Raw genomic sequence first — 20089 nt, forward strand, 5'->3', positions numbered from 1 at the left:
AAAATAATTTTGGCCGTCAAAAAAAATTGGACTTTGGTGACCCACCTCTCACCCAAACAGTAAGGAATGTTGATTCTGCCTGTAGAATTGTGAAGTACACATTACAATGAACTAAGAGAGCAATTCTCAGCCTTCTATCAGTATTAGAACAGAAGACATTCTGGGTAGCTCAGTTACAATCGTTATGATCACTACTGTGATATGATATGATATAACTGTAATTGTTATCGGGCGGGGGGGACCTGTGCGCGAGCTGGGAAGAAACATGCCTCTCGAGGATCACAGGTCCAACATTGAGGGGAAGTCAGGCTCCCCAGGAGGAGTCAAATTTTGCTATTGTTTTTTTTATATTTTTACATTTTTGTGGGCGTTTGTGTTTTTGCCCTCTCTTGTTCTTTTGAGGGTGGCGGGTTCATGGCGACAGGGATTTTGGGGTGGGATGGATCTCTCTCAACACTTTAATTTTACATTTTGGTCGGTCAACTGCAACATAGGTTGTTTCTACTCTGCATCTTGTATCACGGTATTAGCCTCCATTGGTTACTATGAGTAGTATGCATGTAATCAGCTGGAATGTAAATGGCCTGAATGGTCAAATTAAGCGCACAGCCTGCTTAGACCTGTTACGTAGACAACATGTGGACGTTGCCTTTATACAGGAGTCCCACTTAAGAACTATAGATGTCCGCAGATTTTCAAATAAACACTATCATGTAGCCGCCTCTGCATCACTAGACACCAAAACTAGGGGGTCTCTGGTGGTACTGAGACGTAACCTCTCAATAACTGTACTTGGACAATTTGGTAGTGAGGATGGTAGGATCTCTTACATTAAGTCTATTATATCTGGACGCAAATTTGCTTTTATATCAGTTTATGCTCCATCCCAATATGAACCAGATTTCTTTCCCAGGTTAACAGAAGTCTTAGTGCAACTACAAGACTTCTCGCTTATTCTCGGTGCTGACATGAACTGCTATGCAAATGTGATATTGGACAAATCTACTCAGCGCTCCACAGCCACTCAGTTGCAAGCATCAAAAGACTTTCAGAACTTTCTGTCAGCACTTAGCCTAACAGACTTGTACCGCTCTATCAACCCCACATCCAAACAGTACACTTTTTATTCAGCTAGGCATCAGAGCTTCTCCAGAATAGATTATATATTAACTTCAGCTACTTCCCTTTCTGAAATACATGATGTTGTTATTAAGCCTTGTTCTTTATCAGATCATAGCATTGTTGCAGCGCGCTTCACACTCCTAGGTACACCACCTAGAGCTCCACGTTGGCGGTTCAACATCTCACTTCTCAAAAATGATGATTTTTGCACTTTTCTGAAGGAGAAGCTAAACATTTTTATAGATGTTAATGCAGGCTCAGTAGATGATCCTAGATTTTTATGGGATGCTATAAAGGGCTGTATTAGGGACTCCTCAATCTCATTTTCATCCCACCTTAATAAGAGCAGACTGAACAAGATAACTGAACTGGAGAATGCGCTCGCTGAGCTAGAGGTGCAACAACAAGCCACATATTCTGATGCAGTACAAGGCAGAATAGCTGTGACAAGAACTGAATTGAATTCTTTGTTAAGACGTAGGGCAGAGTTCTTGATGCACAGAACCAGAAGAACATATTATTTCAATGATGCCAGACCAAGCCACCTTTTAGCTTTAAGACTGAAAACCCATGAAAAATATTCAAATATTACAGCCATTGAAACACCTAGTCGCACCCTGAGCAATCCACTTGACATCAACTCTGAGTTTAAATCTTTCTACTCATCTCTTTATAAATCCGAAATTTCCCTTGATATGCAGGCGTGTGCAGACTTTTTTCAGGATCTCAATCTACCTTCCCTGTCCGATAACGAATCAGAATCACTCAATACCCCCATTTCGCTAGAAGAGTTGAGGAAGGCTCTCGTTAATATGAAAAAGGGCAAATCCCCAGGGTGGGATGGAATTCCACCGGAGCTGTACCTTACTTTCTGGGACATCTTGGGCAAACCACTATTGGATATGATTAATATGGCCATTGATAAGGGTGCGTTTAATTCTAGCACTAATACTGCTATAATTACAGTCCTGCCCAAACCGAACAAGGATTTAACTAAATGTGGTAATTACAGACCTCTTTCCCTCCTGAATGGGGATGTTAAACTATATGCTAAAGTACTTGCAACCCGGTTAGAAACACATCTTACAAAGCTCATACACAATGACCAAACTGGTTTTATTAGAACTCGTCTAGCATCTGATAATGTCCGTCGCTTGTTACACATCATTCATGCATCTAGTAGTATCGATTCTTCTTGCTCGGTCCTATCGTTGGACGCTGAAAAAGCGTTTGACCGGTTAGAATGGGAATATCTTTGGACAACGTTGGACAGATTTGGGTTAGGTTTGCATTTCATCAATATGGTTAAGGTTTTATACGCAAACCCCTCAGCAATGGTCTGCACAGGTCATGTCTTCTCTGCCCAGTTCCCAATATTGAGGGGTACTCGCCAGGGCTGCCCCCTTTCACCCCTACTTTTCGCTCTTTCCCTCGAGCCGTTGGCTCAGAAAATAAGACAGCATCCATCAGTACATTCCATCACTTTCTGTAACACAGAGCATCGTATTTCCTTATACGCTGATGACATTCTTCTTTATGTTGGCAGTGCAGGTTCCTCAATTCCACATTTGCTTTCCTCCTTTGATATGTTCAGCTCACTCTCTGGATACAAAATTAACTGGAATAAGTCAGCTCTGATGCATTTAAATTCAGCTGCACATCAGGTTCCCCTGCCCTCCCATATACCAGTAGTCAAAAGCTTTAAATATCTTGGAATTCAAATTTTTCCCTCCACATCGTCCATAGCAATAAAAAATTTTCAAGGTATATATAGCCAGACCGAGAGGGACTTTGAGCGCTGGTCGAATCTTCCAAATTCTCTTCAAGCCCGAATAGCAATAGTTAAAATGGACATACTTCCTCGTGTTAATTTTTACTCCTCCATGATCCCTCTCGCTCCCCCTTTGGGTTACTGGGATAAACTCCAGTCATTAGTCTCTAAGTTTATATGGAAAGGGAAAAGGCCTCGCATAAAACTCACGACTCTTCAGCGAGACAAGAATCAAGGGGGGCTAGCTCTGCCAGATTTTAAAATCTATTTCTGGTCCTATGTGCTACGCCCTCTATCTACATGGTTTAACCCGAGTTCCGCTGTTTCTTGGAGGCCAATTGAGGAGAATATTGCTCTACCCCACAGGTTTCAAGACTTGGTGTATGCTAACATACCATTGAAAAAAGCCAAATTACGTTTAGGCCCTGTTATTTGATTTTTACTTGCATCTTACCGTACTGCAATGAGGCATGTTGGTGCTGATCATAAATGGCATAGTCACACACCGATTTTCAATAATTTCTCACTTCTTACTGGTAATATACCCTTTTCATTTCCGCATTGGAAGAATAGAGGAGTGAACATACTAAAGGATCTATATAACGCCCATGGTTTACGAGCTTTTAACGATCTGCAAGCAGAATTTAATCTTCCAGGTTCATCCTTTTTCTTCTATATGCAATTAAGATCAGCTATGCGGGCATATGGTGTCCCGTGGGGAGTAGCTCTCCCCACACACCCTCTACGTAAGTTGCTTGCCTCTGTAGGACCTACACGGGGAATGGTTTCTAAACTTTACAAATTCCTCTCTGGACCCTATAAATCCTTACCAGTAGAGGGTATTTGGAATAGAGATTTAAATGAAGTTAATGACAGAGAGATTTGCTGGGATACAGTGTGGAAAAACCTTAGTGGCACTTCTAAAAACCCCAACCACCAGTTAATACATTATAAATATGTTCACAGGATGTATCTCACCCCCAGAAGACGTTATGCTATGAAGATTGCCACATCCCCGAATTGTGATCTGTGTTCACTTAATGTCCAGGGGTCGTTTTTGCATGTTTATTGGGAGTGCCCCGGTGTGGTTGGATTCTGGAAAGAAATATCTCTCACTTTAAGTGATATTATCAAGATTAAGATCCCAGTCTCCCCAGCCTTACTTTTGCTTAATGATGACTCTTCTTTAAATTTGTCCCTGCAACATAGACGCATGCTATGGGCCGGTCTCACAGCTGCCAAGAAAATGCTGGCCCTTAGGTGGCAACCGCCACATTCCTTGGCCTGGCAGCAATGGGCCAACTCATTTCTCGAAATTGTCCTGATGGAATGGTCTGTTGCCCGTATGCACGGTGCCAGCCATAAGACTTTGCAGGGCTGGGAGGCAGCACACAAGTTAGTTAAAGAAAGGGTGCAGCACGGCCGATCTTGAATTTTATTTTGAATCCGTGTAAGCGTGGGTTCTCTCCGGGTTCTCCGGCTTCCTCCCACAGTCCAAAGACATGCAGGATGGGGATAGGTTCATTGGTGACTCTAAATTGCCCGTAGGTGTGAATGTGAGCGTGAATGGTTGTTTGTCTCTACATGTCTCCCTGTGATAGACTGGCGTCCTGTCCAGGGTGTACCCTGCCTTCGCCCAATGACAGCTGGGATCGGCTCCAGCCCCCCCGTGACCCTAAATACAGGATAAGCGGTAGAAAATGGATGGATGGATGAATTTATTTTGTATATTTTATTTTATTTCATTTATTTATTCATTTCGGGAGAGATCCTGGGTGGGAGGTTCACACGGAGTCGCCTGGGGGAGGGAGGGTTGTGTGTGTATGGGGGGGAGGGGGGGTTAAATGTTGTATAAATGTACACAATTTTCAACATTATTACTGCCCTGAATATATGTGTCTCTGTTATTTTTGCACCTACTGAGGGGGGGGGGGGGGGGGGGGGGGATGTATGTATACTATGTAAACATGTATACTATGTAAACATATATATATTGTGCATCTTCAATAAAAAAAAAGTTGATCACAAAAAAAAAGTATTAGAACAGAAGTTATGGGCCTCCAAAAATGCCAACAAATGAAATGCGAAATTCCAATGTGTCAAAAAGGGGTGTGGCACTTGAAATTCAAATGGACGCCACGGGCAAACCGTTTGAGATATTGACCTGAAACTTCAGATTCCCTTGTTTGGTAACATAAGGCATGTTTTCACCGCTTTTCAGCTAAATCTGAGAGGTGTCATGTACATGATACCCCGATTTTGGCTGTTTTCACATGGAATGACCCTATAAGCAGGGGTTGCTTTAGGGGGCGGGGCTTACCTGCTGATTGACAGGCTGCTACCACGCTACCAATGCAGTTAGCTACTAAGATGACTTTAACACTTAGCTGTAAAGTTGACCTTGAATTATGAAGCTAACTTTGTTAGCAGCTTCACACCAGAATCCACATGGATCCAGACCCAGTTAGGTTGCTGCTCTGGGTGCCGCTCTGCCACTTGTGTTCATCAGAATCCGAGGCTTCAAAACCGTAGTCCACAACCAACAGGCGATGTCGCCATGACGACGTCCACTTCTGATCTCCAGTCTGTGGTTTAGTGACTCTTTAAACTTGGTTTTCTCCACAGAGTTCAGCAGATCTCAGAGGTTCCGTTGACCCAGCAACATCAAACAGACCTGGACTCCATATTTATGGTGAGTACATGTACAAGACCAGAGGAGCAGCAGAGCGGCGTTTCAGAAGATCACAGTGGACTTCCTGAGGAGAATGAAGCAGGAGGAGCTGGCTGACTGTCTGCAGATCAGTAAGAGGATTTTAACAGATTTAACATGGTGGAAAGAAGAGAAGGATTCAACATCTCACTTCTCAAAAATGATGATTTTTGCACTTTTCTGAAGGAGAAGCTAAACATTTTTATAGATGTTAATGCAGGCTCAGTAGATGATCCTAGATTTTTATGGGATGCTATAAAGGGCTGTATTAGGGACTCCTCAATCTCATTTTCATCCCACCTTAATAAGAGCAGACTGAACAAGATAACTGAACTGGAGAATGCGCTCGCTGAGCTAGAGGTGCAACAACAAGCCACATATTCTGATGCAGTACAAGGCAGAATAGCTGTGACAAGAACTGAATTGAATTCTTTGTTAAGACGTAGGGCAGAGTTCTTGATGCACAGAACCAGAAGAACATATTATTTCAATGATGCCAGACCAAGCCACCTTTTAGCTTTAAGACTGAAAACCCATGAAAAATATTCAAATATTACAGCCATTGAAACACCTAGTCGCACCCTGAGCAATCCACTTGACATCAACTCTGAGTTTAAATCTTTCTACTCATCTCTTTATAAATCCGAAATTTCCCTTGATATGCAGGCGTGTGCAGACTTTTTTCAGGATCTCAATCTACCTTCCCTGTCCGATAACGAATCAGAATCACTCAATACCCCCATTTCGCTAGAAGAGTTGAGGAAGGCTCTCGTTAATATGAAAAAGGGCAAATCCCCAGGGTGGGATGGAATTCCACCGGAGCTGTACCTTACTTTCTGGGACATCTTGGGCAAACCACTATTGGATATGATTAATATGGCCATTGATAAGGGTGCGTTTAATTCTAGCACTAATACTGCTATAATTACAGTCCTGCCCAAACCGAACAAGGATTTAACTAAATGTGGTAATTACAGACCTCTTTCCCTCCTGAATGGGGATGTTAAACTATATGCTAAAGTACTTGCAACCCGGTTAGAAACACATCTTACAAAGCTCATACACAATGACCAAACTGGTTTTATTAGAACTCGTCTAGCATCTGATAATGTCCGTCGCTTGTTACACATCATTCATGCATCTAGTAGTATCGATTCTTCTTGCTCGGTCCTATCGTTGGACGCTGAAAAAGCGTTTGACCGGTTAGAATGGGAATATCTTTGGACAACGTTGGACAGATTTGGGTTAGGTTTGCATTTCATCAATATGGTTAAGGTTTTATACGCAAACCCCTCAGCAATGGTCTGCACAGGTCATGTCTGCTCTGCCCAGTTCCCAATATTGAGGGGCACTCGCCAGGGCTGCCCCCTTTCACCCCTACTTTTCGCTCTTTCCCTCGAGCCGTTGGCTCAGAAAATAAGACAGCATCCATCAGTACATTCCATCACTTTCTGTAACACAGAGCATCGTATTTCCTTATACGCTGATGACATTCTTCTTTATGTTGGCAGTGCAGGTTCCTCAATTCCACATTTGCTTTCCTCCTTTGATATGTTCAGCTCACTCTCTGGATACAAAATTAACTGGAATAAGTCAGCTCTGATGCATTTAAATTCAGCTGCACATCAGGTTCCCCTGCCCTCCCATATACCAGTAGTCAAAAGCTTTAAATATCTTGGAATTCAAATTTTTCCCTCCACATCGTCCATAGCAATAAAAAATGTTCAAGGTATATATAGCCAGACCGAGAGGGACTTTGAGCGCTGGTCGAATCTTCCAAATTCTCTTCAAGCCCGAATAGCAATAGTTAAAATGGACATACTTCCTCGTGTTAATTTTTACTCCTCCATGATCCCTCTCGCTCCCCCTTTGGGTTACTGGGATAAACTCCAGTCATTAGTCTCTAAGTTTATATGGAAAGGGAAAAGGCCTCGCATAAAACTCACGACTCTTCAGCGAGACAAGAATCAAGGGGGGCTAGCTCTGCCAGATTTTAAAATCTATTTCTGGTCCTATGTGCTACGCCCTCTATCTACATGGTTTAACCCGAGTTCCGCTGTTTCTTGGAGACCAATTGAGGAGAATATTGCTCTACCCCACAGGTTGCAAGACTTGGTGTATGCTAACATACCATTGAAAAAAGCCAAATTACGTTTAGGCCCTGTTATTTCATTTTTACTTGCATCTTACCGTACTGCAATGAGGCATGTTGGTGCTGATCATAAATGGCATAGTCACACACCGATTTTCAATAATTTCTCACTTCTTACTGGTAATATACCCTTTTCATTTCCGCATTGGAAGAATAGAGGAGTGAACATACTAAAGGATCTATATAACGCCCATGGTTTACGAGCTTTTAACGATCTGCAAGCAGAATTTAATCTTCCAGGTTCATCCTTTTTCTTCTATATGCAATTAAGATCAGCTATGCGGGCATATGGTGTCCCGTGGGGAGTAGCTCTCCCCACACACCCTCTACGTAAGTTGCTTGCCTCTGTAGGACCTACACGGGGAATGGTTTCTAAACTTTACAAATTCCTCTCTGGACCCTATAAATCCTTACCAGTAGAGGGTATTTGGAATAGAGATTTAAATGAAGTTAATGACAGAGAGATTTGCTGGGATACAGTGTGGAAAAACCTTAGTGGCACTTCTAAAAACCCCAACCACCAGTTAATACATTATAAATATGTTCACAGGATGTATCTCACCCCCAGAAGACGTTATGCTATGAAGATTGCCACATCCCCGAATTGTGATCTGTGTTCACTTAATGTCCAGGGGTCGTTTTTGCATGTTTATTGGGAGTGCCCCGGTGTGGTTGGATTCTGGAAAGAAATATCTCTCACTTTAAGTGATATTATCAAGATTAAGATCCCAGTCTCCCCAGCCTTACTTTTGCTTAATGATGACTCTTCTTTAAATTTGTCCCTGCAACATAGACGCATGCTATGGGCCGGTCTCACAGCTGCCAAGAAAATGCTGGCCCTTAGGTGGCAACCGCCACATTCCTTGGCCTGGCAGCAATGGGCCAACTCATTTCTCGAAATTGTCCTGATGGAATGGTCTGTTGCCCGTATGCACGGTGCCAGCCATAAGACTTTGCAGGGCTGGGAGGCAGCACACAAGTTAGTTAAAGAAAGGGTGCAGCACGGCCGATCTTGAATTTTATTTTGAATCCATAATTTATTTTGTATATTTTATTTTATTTCATTTATTTATTCATTTCGGGAGAGATCCTGGGTGGGAGGTTCACACGGAGTCGCCTGGGGGAGGGAGGGTTGTGTGTGTATGGGGGGGAGGGGGGGTTAAATGTTGTATAAATGTACACAATTTTCAACATTATTACTGCCCTGAATATATGTGTCTCTGTTCTTTTTGCACCTACTGAGGGGGGGGGGGGGGGGGGATGTATGTATACTATGTAAACATGTATACTATGTAAACATATATATATTGTGCATCTTCAATAAAAAAAAAGTTGATCACAAAAAAAAAGTATTAGAACAGAAGTTATGGGCCTCCAAAAATGCCAACAAATGAAATGCGAAATTCCAATGTGTCAAAAAGGGGTGTGGCACTTGAAATTCAAATGGACGCCACGGGCAAACCGTTTGAGATATTGACCTGAAACTTCAGATTCCCTTGTTTGGTAACATAAGGCATGTTTTCACCGCTTTTCAGCTAAATCTGAGAGGTGTCATGTACATGATACCCCGATTTTGGCTGTTTTCACATGGAATGACCCTATAAGCAGGGGTTGCTTTAGGGGGCGGGGCTTACCTGCTGATTGACAGGCTGCTACCACGCTACCAATGCAGTTAGCTACTAAGATGACTTTAACACTTAGCTGTAAAGTTGACCTTGAATTATGAAGCTAACTTTGTTAGCAGCTTCACACCAGAATCCACATGGATCCAGACCCAGTAAGGTTGCTGCTCTGGGTGCCGCTCTGCCACTTGTGTTCATCAGAATCCGAGGCTTCAAAACCGTAGTCCACAACCAACAGGCGATGTCGCCATGACGACGTCCACTTCTGATCTCCAGTCTGTGGTTTAGTGACTCTTTAAACTTGGTTTTCTCCACAGAGTTCAGCAGATCTCAGAGGTTCCGTTGACCCAGCAACATCAAACAGACCTGGACTCCATATTTATGGTGAGTACATGTACAAGACCAGAGGAGCAGCAGAGCGGCGTTTCAGAAGATCACAGTGGACTTCCTGAGGAGAATGAAGCAGGAGGAGCTGGCTGACTGTCTGCAGATCAGTAAGAGGATTTTAACAGATTTAACATGGTGGAAAGAAGAGAAGGATTCAACATGAAGAACTTCATATTTCTCCTAATAGGCTGCACACAACTTCAATGTTTAGGTTCTCTGGTTGTCTACAGACCCGATTACAGCTGATGTCATCATAAATATGCGTACGCATGATGTCAACGTTTATGTCGTTTTGCTTCAACCATCCAGACGAGTTAGAAGCTTTAAACAGTGAATTTAAACTGTTAGTAGCATCTAAATGTCTGCTTGTTACGTGTTCGGTTGTCAGAATCGATATTCCAACAGACTCAAGTTCTACAGAGTTTAGACAGGATCACGACCGTTTCAGAGGAACAGGTGTTTCACTTCACCCAGTGACCGTGTTAACTGGTGACATTCAGCTCATATAACTCCAGTGTTGGTAGATGAAAAGAAAAAATGTATTTAAAAACAGGCTTCTACGAAGACACCTCCATGTTTTCAATGGTTGCGTCTCAGCGTGGAGGATTACGGTATACCAGGATATTTAGAAATCCCAATACTATACTATTTTCAACACCGTCATTAATACTGTCTCTTTCTATGATGCTATATTGTGATGTGTTGTAGTGACCAGCAGACGCCACCAGAGGTCAGTGTTTCTGTTTTGTTGCCTTAAAAATCTCATTCTGGTGAATTTTCCTTTCAAAACCAAAACGGCACATTGAGGCGATACAAGAGGCTCTTTATTTCTAGACTGACTCACTGAGCTTTACAGCTGCAGTTCAAAGGGTTATATATCCTTCCAGTTCTATTTGTCTTGTAAATGTCTTTTATTTTACTTCTGTTGGCTTCATCAGGTGCACCTGATTGATTTTGTCACCAATACTTCTGATTTAATCATGAAAGAAGCTCATGAAGACACTACTACTGAGGACTATAGGAATACATGGCTCTAACACATGCCTTGTTCATAGACTGTAAAAGGGTCTGTAGGATCCACTAACTGACCTGAAAGAGTGTGGCATCGATATCAAAGCAGCCTCAGTGTACTCAGGAGTGTTCACACAGGTCTTCAGAGAGGAGAGAGGACTGTACCAGGACCAGGTGTTCTGCTTCGTCCATCTGAGTGTTCAGGAGTTTCTGGCTGCTCTTCATGTCCATCTGACCTTCATCAACTCTGGTGTCAATCTGATGGCAGAAGAACCAACAACCTCCTGGTGGTCTAAAGTCTCCAGACACAAACCTAAACTAAAACATCTGCACCAGAGAGCTGTGAACAAGGCTTTACAGAGTCCAAACGGACACCTGGACCTGTTCCTCCGTTTCCTTCTGGGTCTGTCACTAGAGACCAATCAGAAACACCTACGAGGTCTGCTGACACAGACAGGAAGTAGCTCACAGACCAATCAGGAAACAGTCCAGTACATCAAGGAGAAGGTTGATGAGGATCTGTCTCCAGAGAGAAGCATCAATCTGTTCCACTGTCTGAATGAACTGAATGATCGTTCTCTGGTGGAGGAGATCCAACAGTATCTGACTTCAGGACGTCTCTCCTCCGATGAACTGTCTCCTGGTCAGTGGTCAGCTCTGGTCTTCATCTTACTGTCATCAGATAAACATCTGGACGTGTTTGACCTGAAGGAATACTCTGCTTCAGAGAAGGCTCTTCTGAGGCTGCTGCCGGTGGTCCAAGCCTCCAGCAAAGCTCTGTAAATATAGTTTTTCATTCAGAAAACAACAAACCATCTTGGAATTACAAGGTTCTATCTGCATTCTGAACCATTTGATTGGTTTTCCCAACTGCAAAAGGTAAAGAAGTAAAAAGTAGTTCCAAATAGTTACTGAAGAGTAAAGGTAAGAAAGTATTTAGTGAAAAAACTACTCGAGTACTGAGTAACTTCTGAGTAAATTCTGATTATTGTGGCCCCGCACCTGGTGATCTGAGAGACTACCAGGAGGCATAGACGTTGGAAGGGCAGCTAACCCCCCCAGTTACATAAAAACCAATGCTTTCTCTAACATGAAGCGTTTGTTACCTCAGCTGAAAGAAAAGAAAAAACACAGCTCACCGCTTCATCCAGCGTCTCTCTGTCTGTTTCACCGACACACACACACACACACACACAAACACACACACACACACACACACACACACACACACACACACACACACACACACACACACACACACACACACACACACAGATACACACACACACACACACACACACACACACACAGTGATGGATAGTCATGTTGAAGACATTTATTCTAACTTTTCTCTGAGTTTTGTCGACTTAAGAATGACTCGACCCACAAGAATCTGCGTGATGAGCAGCTACAAACAGAATCTCACATCAGAAACATTCAGAAAGGAACTGATTCACAACTGAAAGTGAAACTTAAATAAGATCGACAGATTCACTGACTTTAGACGGTAAAAGTCGGGGGATTTCAAAAAGTGGGTGGTATATTGTGACTCCTCCATAAATGATTGCACATACACTTGCATATTTATGCACATTTGTCTCTGAATGACAAGGATTTAGAATTAAAAACCGTTAAAAGAGTTCTATCTATAACCGGGCTTGGAGAGTTTGTGTGCCGTCATGTGACTGCCTGGCTGCGTTTGATTGGTGAAACGGAGTCAGTGAGAGTCTTGAAAGAAGAGTCAGACAGAAATAAACAGATGGCACAGTGTGACGTTAACCTCACCATGGAGCCTAATACACCACCCAGCTGCAACAATAACCTGATGAACAAACATGTTAAACATCATTTAACTTCATTATGATAATAATGTCAGTTAGAACCTGAGGGGATGAACAGTTGTTTGTAATTGTTTCATCACTAATTTCTGATTCCTCTTCAGACTCAGTGGCTGTAACCTCTCAGAGAGAAGCTGTGAAGGTCTGTCCTCAGTTCTCAGCTCCCAGTCCTCCAGTCTAAGAGACCTGGACCTGAGTAACAACGACCTGCAGGATTCAGGAGTGAAGCTGCTGTCTGCTGGCCTGGAGAGTCCACACTGTCGACTGGAAACTCTCAGGTCAGATTCAACTACTTTGAGAAGTTTACCTATGAAGCTTTCAATGATGTGTTTACATGCACCAAATATTCAGTTATTTATATTCACGTATTCCTAAAAAGACACGTCTGCTACTAATCTGTTTACATGGCTGATGAAATACTGTTTCTGCTGCTAACGACTTGCCAGCAAAAGAACAAAACAAAACTTTTATCAAAACCAAACCTCTTGTTTATCTTTTCCCTGCCGTTCCATGTTTTAATAGTTTTATAAATCCACCTGGTGTTTATAAATGCTGTTGCAAACGTCAGTCTACGTTTGTGAACGTCACTCCATGAACATGTGAGCCTGAACTACAACACCAGACTGTCTCTGCTGTCAAGGTGGAGCCAGTTTGAACCACTTTCTATACAGTTGAGTTTATTGAGTTTTATATGAAATGAACTAATATTCTTGTCACGGTGGCTGAAGCAGCAGGGAGGACCCACATGCAGACTCAAAGCTATGCAGATGCAATGAAGACATATTATTCATGAAAACACCCCCTAGTGGCCAGCAGAGAGAATGCAGCTTTAAGGACCTTCAGGCTTGACTTCACTTTTCTGAACCAGAGGTTGATGCCTGATTGGAATATCAACTCTGACAACTGAACATGAACCAACCAGACATTTTGATGCTGCTGACAGTTTTAATTCAAAGTTTAAAGCTTCTAACTCGTCTGCACGGCGGAGACAAAACGCCATTTTAACACCAACATGTGCACACACATTTATGATGACAATGACTGTAAAAGGCTCTATAGCAAGGGTCACTAAGAGGTGGAGCTTGGCCCAGATCCAGACCCAGACCCCGTCCTATCTGGACCCAGACCCATAACTGATAGATCATTGAGAATTATGAAATGATGATGGAGCGTTTCCATTTTACTGCTGCAGCGTTAGCATCACTACACTGGTTCAGATGGTTGGAGGCTAAATCATCTCACTGGTTGCTACTCACAAACACTAAATTACCCAGTAATGCAACGGGGTGAAACGTTAACTCCGAACTTAATCAAATCTGTGCAAACTGGAGTTTCTGTGAGTGACGTTTCTATGGTGACAACTGAGGAGACTCACTGACAGCTGACAGATGGATCAGAGAGTGGAGGTGATAAACGTCAGTCAGGTCGGTGAAATCTAGAGCCGATAGATAAGTTCACACGGCTGCTCTCAAAGAGGAACGCTGACAGTGAGAACAGAGCTTTGAATCAAGACAGACTCTTTTCTTCCAACTGGCAGTTGAACACCTGAATGCCTCATATGTTCTGAGACTCTTAAGAAGCACATTTTCAAAGCTGTGTTTTGTATTTTACTGTTATTATCAGAGTACTTGTTATTCATAATTCCTCCAGTTCAATATGAAAACTATAAACATTGTTGAAGTGTTATTGAATTACAGCCTTTTTTCTTTGCTCGATGGTTTAAAATCAATTCCAGATCTTTGTTGGCACACCAGGTCTGAAGACAGACCACATAGACTGTTTCAACTGTTGTTTCTTCTCTTTTCTAACGCTTCAATTTCTCTCTCAATCATTTCAGCTCGTCTCTTGTCTTTCTTTAACTTCCTCCTCTGTCCATCTCTGTCCATCACTCAGCCACGCTTATCCCACCCAGTACAACATCAACACAACAAAAGACAAATATCACTTTTTCTCATTTTAAAAAGTGGACAAATGGACATAAGTCTATGTAAAGTCCCCAGAAGTGACAGTAGTGTGTGTCTTCAGTCTGTCAGGTTGTCTGATCACAGAGGACGGCTGTTCTTCTCTGGCCTCAGCTCTGGACTCCAACCCCTCCTATCTGAGACAGCTGGACCTGAGCTACAATCATCCAGGAGACTCAGGAGTCAATCTGCTGTCTGCTGGACTGGAGGGTCCACACTGGAGACTGGACACTCTCAGGTGAGGACAGGTGGACAGACATCAGACTACACACTCAGGTGAGGACAGATGGAGAGACATCAGACTGGACACTCTCAGGTGAGGACAGGTGGACAGACATCAGACTGGACACTCAGGTGAAGACAGGTGGACAGACATCAGACTGGACACTCTCAGGTAAGGACAGATGGACAGACATTAGACTGGACGCTCAGGTGAGCACAGATATCAGACTGGACACTCTCAGGTGAGAACAGATGGACAGACATTAGACTGGACTCTCAGGTGAGGACAGGTGGACAGACATTAGACTGGACACTCTCAGGTGAGGACAGATGGACAGACATCAGACTGGACACTCTAAGGTGAGGACAGATGGACAGACATCAGACTGGACACTCAGGTGAGGACAGATGGATAGACATCAGAGTGGACACTCAGGTGAGGACAGATGGACAGACATCAGACTGGACACTCAGGTGAGGACAGATGGACAACAGCTCCAGACTGTCACTGCATGAAAAGTGGGATTTTCGTCAGTTAGCGGCCCTGTAAATTGACGTGGAAGTTCAGGTTTACGACTGCAAACGGCAATTTGCAGGAAACACCGAAAACTGACGTAAATTGCCGGGAATTGACGTGGGCCTTGCTTGGCAGTTGTCCCCCCATGACCCCCCTCCCCGTAATCCTAGGGGAGGCTTTAACATGTAAATGAAAATGCTGTGAGCTATACAAATGCAAATCAGGGTAGCAGGGGGAGTTTTCCCCCAGGTGACATTTTTCTGAAAGGTGTTAACTTCATTTCATCTTCATTCAAAGATATAACTTAATTTCATCTTCATTCAAAGATACACAAAACAATTTGCTTCAACAATTACTTTTAATCAGGCTTTGCCACAAAGGTAAAATGTACATTCATGCAAACAACATCACAGTCTCCTAGAGCTCAACCACTGTGCATAGTGGCATGACTACAGTGACCCTTTCTGTGCTTAAATGCACAGTGGATGTGTTAACCACACATCTCCCAGCAATGCGCTCAACAGGCAGAAATGATGCTGGGTATGACGTGTCTGTTCCCTGCAAGCTCCAAACTTCTATTGGCTTTCCATAAAAATGTCTGTCCGGATGGGGATGAAGCCAGGAAACTTGCGCAGTAACATGTTTAAATGCAGTACCTTTTGACACAACATTAACAACTATAAACTGCTTTATAATGGCTGGTCGTAGTTCTGCTAGAGGGTCAAGGATGGGTTCATAGATCTCGGCTGTGTTAGAAATGCCATACTAACGTCCTACTCGTACTTAATTGTGACGTAAATTTGAGTACGTAGTGCGTTCACATACAATATTATGTGAATTTGTACACGCGAGAAATGCCCGGATGTATACTGCATTGGCAAGAATTTCTGAGTACAGCGGACCTTGCTAAATCTACTCAACTTCCCAAAATGCATTGCGGCTCGTCTGACTTCACAAGTTTTGGATAATGGCGGACGACTGCGGTGATTCTGGCGAGGAGCCCGACACAAACGGCGTACACATGTAAGTATACTGTAACATGACTTCTACGTTTCCAGCTGACTTTTAAATCGTATTGATAATGAACTTTACTTTATTGTTGTTGGCATTGTACGTTAACGTTACGAATCGAAGGTCCTTCCAGCCGGCTAGCCTACTGACGCTAATTTACCATTTAGGGGTTAGCGAGCGCAAGCGAAGCGGAAAATGTGCCGTTTTTACCGACGTTAACTAATAATATAGTGCTTATGTTAAACCGTGGTTATATATTTACTAACGGTGATTAATAACGCCGTGCACCGTTGTCCGTTAAAGGGACTGATGCAGACACCGGGCGCCTCATTCAGTGGGGGGAACGAGGCGGAGACGTTCACGTTCACCGGCAGCAGGAATGCTGCTCTGAGAGGCTTCACTTAAGAAAATGTGGTTTAAATGTTATAATTCTTATATCCAGGACTGCTGGAGACTCTCAGGATGTCCCAGGACTGCTGGAGACTCTCGGGATGATTGCGGTAAGAATATGTTCGGTGACTGCTAGCTAAGCTAAAATTAGCAAAGCAAGCCCAAGCTAAAAGTAGCTTAAAAGCTAATAGTCCAAGCTAAAAGTAGCATAGTAGCCTTGTAAAAGAACAAGAGAGAGGAACCAGTGTAACGTTAAGTTGCTTTGTTAAGTGTATGTTGTTGGTCTTTACAGGAAGCAGTACGCCGTCTTCACAACTCGGAGACGAATTGTAGGCGCTACGAACCGGAGCAAGGGTACGATTTAAAGAATATGCTTTCATTCTGCTGTATAAGGAAATAGATGCGTTAACAGTAGATACCGATCTTAACTGTTCATTTTGTTTTCACAGACGAACCTCGCCTCATAACGAAGCTGTGACCTCTTACTTGCTCGGAGCTTTGTCCGCAAGTCTATGACGCTGATAGTGACGCCATTGTGTGTAAGTAACTTTTACTGTTTTCTTCTTCCTTGTTTTAATTTTACTGTGACTTAAGTTTTCTTATTCATACCACTCATTTAATTGTTTTCCAGCTGCCTGTAAGACATACTATGAAACGGTACGCAGGAGCTTCAGACACACACAGCCTGATCTCGCATCGCAGGCGGAAGCTGTGAAGAGGTCAGCTCGGAGTCGTTCCAGGAGAAAGAGGGTAAGACTTATTAGACTTATTAGATCCGTCTTTGGTCAATGTGACCAAACCTACCTAAACCTATTTTCAGGTGCATTAATAGATGTTTTGTGTCCATGCGCAGTGCATCGCGCAGTACTGATTGTCTTTATTGATTGTTTTACAGCTGCTGGAAGCGAGACGGAGTGTGCTTGCTGGCGATGAGGCGGACCGTTGGAAGTGCGCCACCACAGACATGATGTCTGATGAGGAGGACGGCGTCGTTGGCGGGGTGTCTGGATGGATTGTGCGACCTCCATCCTCTCGTAGCCAGGAGCTCACCGAGCTCTGTGCGACTCTACAGTCGCGATTAGAGAAGACTCCCAAGTACAGGGCCACGCACAGCAGGCGGCTGTAAAATTGACCAAATTCGGACAGAATGTCGCCAGTTCATTTGTGTGTTGTGTTGTCAATAAAGCTCTTTCTTTGAATACTTCCTCCTGGCAATTTTTCCTTTCCTCAATAAATTCATTCATATTTATATTTATAAATATATAAATAAATAAAAATAAATGTGTATATATATGTATATATATATATGTATATATATATGTGTATATATATATATATGTATATATATATATAGATATAGTGATAGATCTGCTAACCAATCACTAGTGATTATTCTTGTTTAAAAGACCCAGTGTGACCAATAGTAACACATCTGCCAACGGGGGTGGGGTTTACATTTATAATGACTCATCAGGTTGACCAATAGTGACAGATCTACCAACGTGGGTTGGCTTTATATTTATAATGACCAGATCTGCCAACCAATCACGAGCGATTATACTTGTTTAAAACTAGTGGTTTCATCCAATCCTGAGTGAGGATATTCAAGCCATCTCTGGCCAGGCGGGGTTTCGCCGCTATTCATATGCTAATTAGAGCCTTCGCTGTGGTTCGTTTCCGACAATTTTCGGCACAGACGAACGCGGCGTTCGCAGCCTGTAAATTGTCGTTAACTCCCGAAAATTAGGGAGATTTTCGGGCGTTTACAGGGACGAAAATCCGACTTTTCATGCAGTGTGTGTCTCCGTCTCTGACTGAGGAACTGGGGTTCATGTTTAATGGTGGACCTGATTGAGGTCTTTGAATGTCTTCCTGCAGGGTGGACCATGGGGGACAGCAGACACTGAGACCTGGTGTGATGAAGTGTGAGTATGTTTTCAGTAACTCAGCTGCTCCAGATTTGAACGTGTTCATGACTGAAATCCGATGATCACGTTTCTATCAGGATGCAGCGTTTGTTTCTTCGTGGCTGTAAAGATGTCGTGTTGTGTTCACACCAAACGCCACATTTTCACCTTCAATTACACACAAAGTCAACGCAGAGACACAAACGGACGGCAATTCCTGCCGGACGGCAACGGAGACAAACACGCAACATTCACGTAGTCGTGTTTGTGTGAGTTTAAATATTTCAACTCAAGAGATAAATTCCTCTGTGTCTCTAAAGCGTCTCAGCGTTGAGATCGTCCTCCTGTCGTCCTGACGTCCCTGAATCCTAAATGGAGGAACCAGATGTTGTCTCCTGGGTCTGTGGTCCCCTAGAGGTCTAGATAGTAGCTCACATTAGTCCAGAGACCAGACTATGTGGAGGAACCAGAGACTGTCTGTGGTCCCCTAGAGGTCTAGATAGTAGCTCACATTAGTCCAGAGACCAGACCAGACTATGTGAAGGAACCAGAGACTGTCTGTGGTCCCCCAGAGGTCTAGATAGTAGCTGACATTAGTCCAGAGACCAGACCACAGGTTGGTCTTTAGTTTATTTAGTTAGTTATTTAGTTAGATAGGCCACTTGGACTTAGTGTATGTTTCTTTGTTTATTGTTAATAAACCCCTTATGAACATACTGCTGTGTTTATTAATGTTGTATAAGAATGAATGATATCAACCTCTTCTCTGTGAAGAATTCACTAATCCTTCAACTGTTTGTACTCATATTCTAATAGTTATTAATTATTGGCATTTGAGTACAAACTCATTTATATTGAGACTGAGTATTGATATTAATAATGATCTATTAATAACTGAATCTGCTCCTGCTAGTTCCCCAACACTGTGTTTTTCTCTGCGATCCAACAAAACACACACCACTACACACCGGTGTCCTATTTATCGATGAAATGTATGACGTGACCCATCACCATCAAGTTACCGCCCCCTTGTGATGTCATATACTAATACCCAAAGTATATTTATTAAGCTTTCAAAACACAAACAAAAAACACCCAATTGTCTCCAACAATAACCTTTAGCTGCATTGTGTTTGTTCTCTCCATCAGATGTCTGTGAACTGGAACTGGACACAAACACAGTCAGCAGAAACCTCAAACTGGACGACACCAACAGGAAGGTGACACGTGTGTCAGACGACCAGTCATATCCAGATCATCCAGACAGATTTGTCTCATATCCTCAGCTGCTGTGTAGAGACGGTCTGACTGGTCGCTGTTACTGGGAGGTCCAGTGGAGAGGATGGGTTTATATATCAGTGAGTTACAGAGGAATCAAGAGGAGAGGAGACGACTCTGTGTTGGGATGGAATGATCAGTCCTGGAGTCTGAGTAGTTCTGATGGTTGTTACTCTGTCTTGCACAAAAA

General features: G+C 43.0%; 3 protein-coding genes across 3 annotated transcripts in view; all 3 read left to right on the forward strand.

Moving 5' to 3' along the window:
- Nucleotides 1-20089, forward strand: part of LOC311016215 (uncharacterized protein) — a 180547-nt gene that overhangs the window by 106730 nt on the left and 53728 nt on the right. The gene's annotated exons all lie outside the window — the stretch shown is intronic.
- Nucleotides 1-20089, forward strand: part of LOC311016208 (uncharacterized protein) — a 250094-nt gene that overhangs the window by 89426 nt on the left and 140579 nt on the right. The window lies entirely within an intron of this gene.
- Nucleotides 10289-18704, forward strand: LOC311015813 (NLR family CARD domain-containing protein 3-like; the record flags this gene model as incomplete). Its single annotated transcript, XM_084013256.1, has 5 exons — nucleotides 10289-10303; nucleotides 11112-11554; nucleotides 12718-12891; nucleotides 14639-14812; nucleotides 18593-18704. The coding sequence occupies 5 exons, from the start codon at nucleotides 10289-10291 to the stop codon at nucleotides 18702-18704; spliced, it is 918 nt and encodes a 305-aa protein (XP_083869382.1).

The sequence above is a fragment of the Eutrigla gurnardus genome, assembly GCF_963514095.1.
Source record: "Eutrigla gurnardus genome assembly, chromosome: 7".
Classification (NCBI taxonomy): domain Eukaryota; kingdom Metazoa; phylum Chordata; class Actinopteri; order Perciformes; family Triglidae; genus Eutrigla; species Eutrigla gurnardus.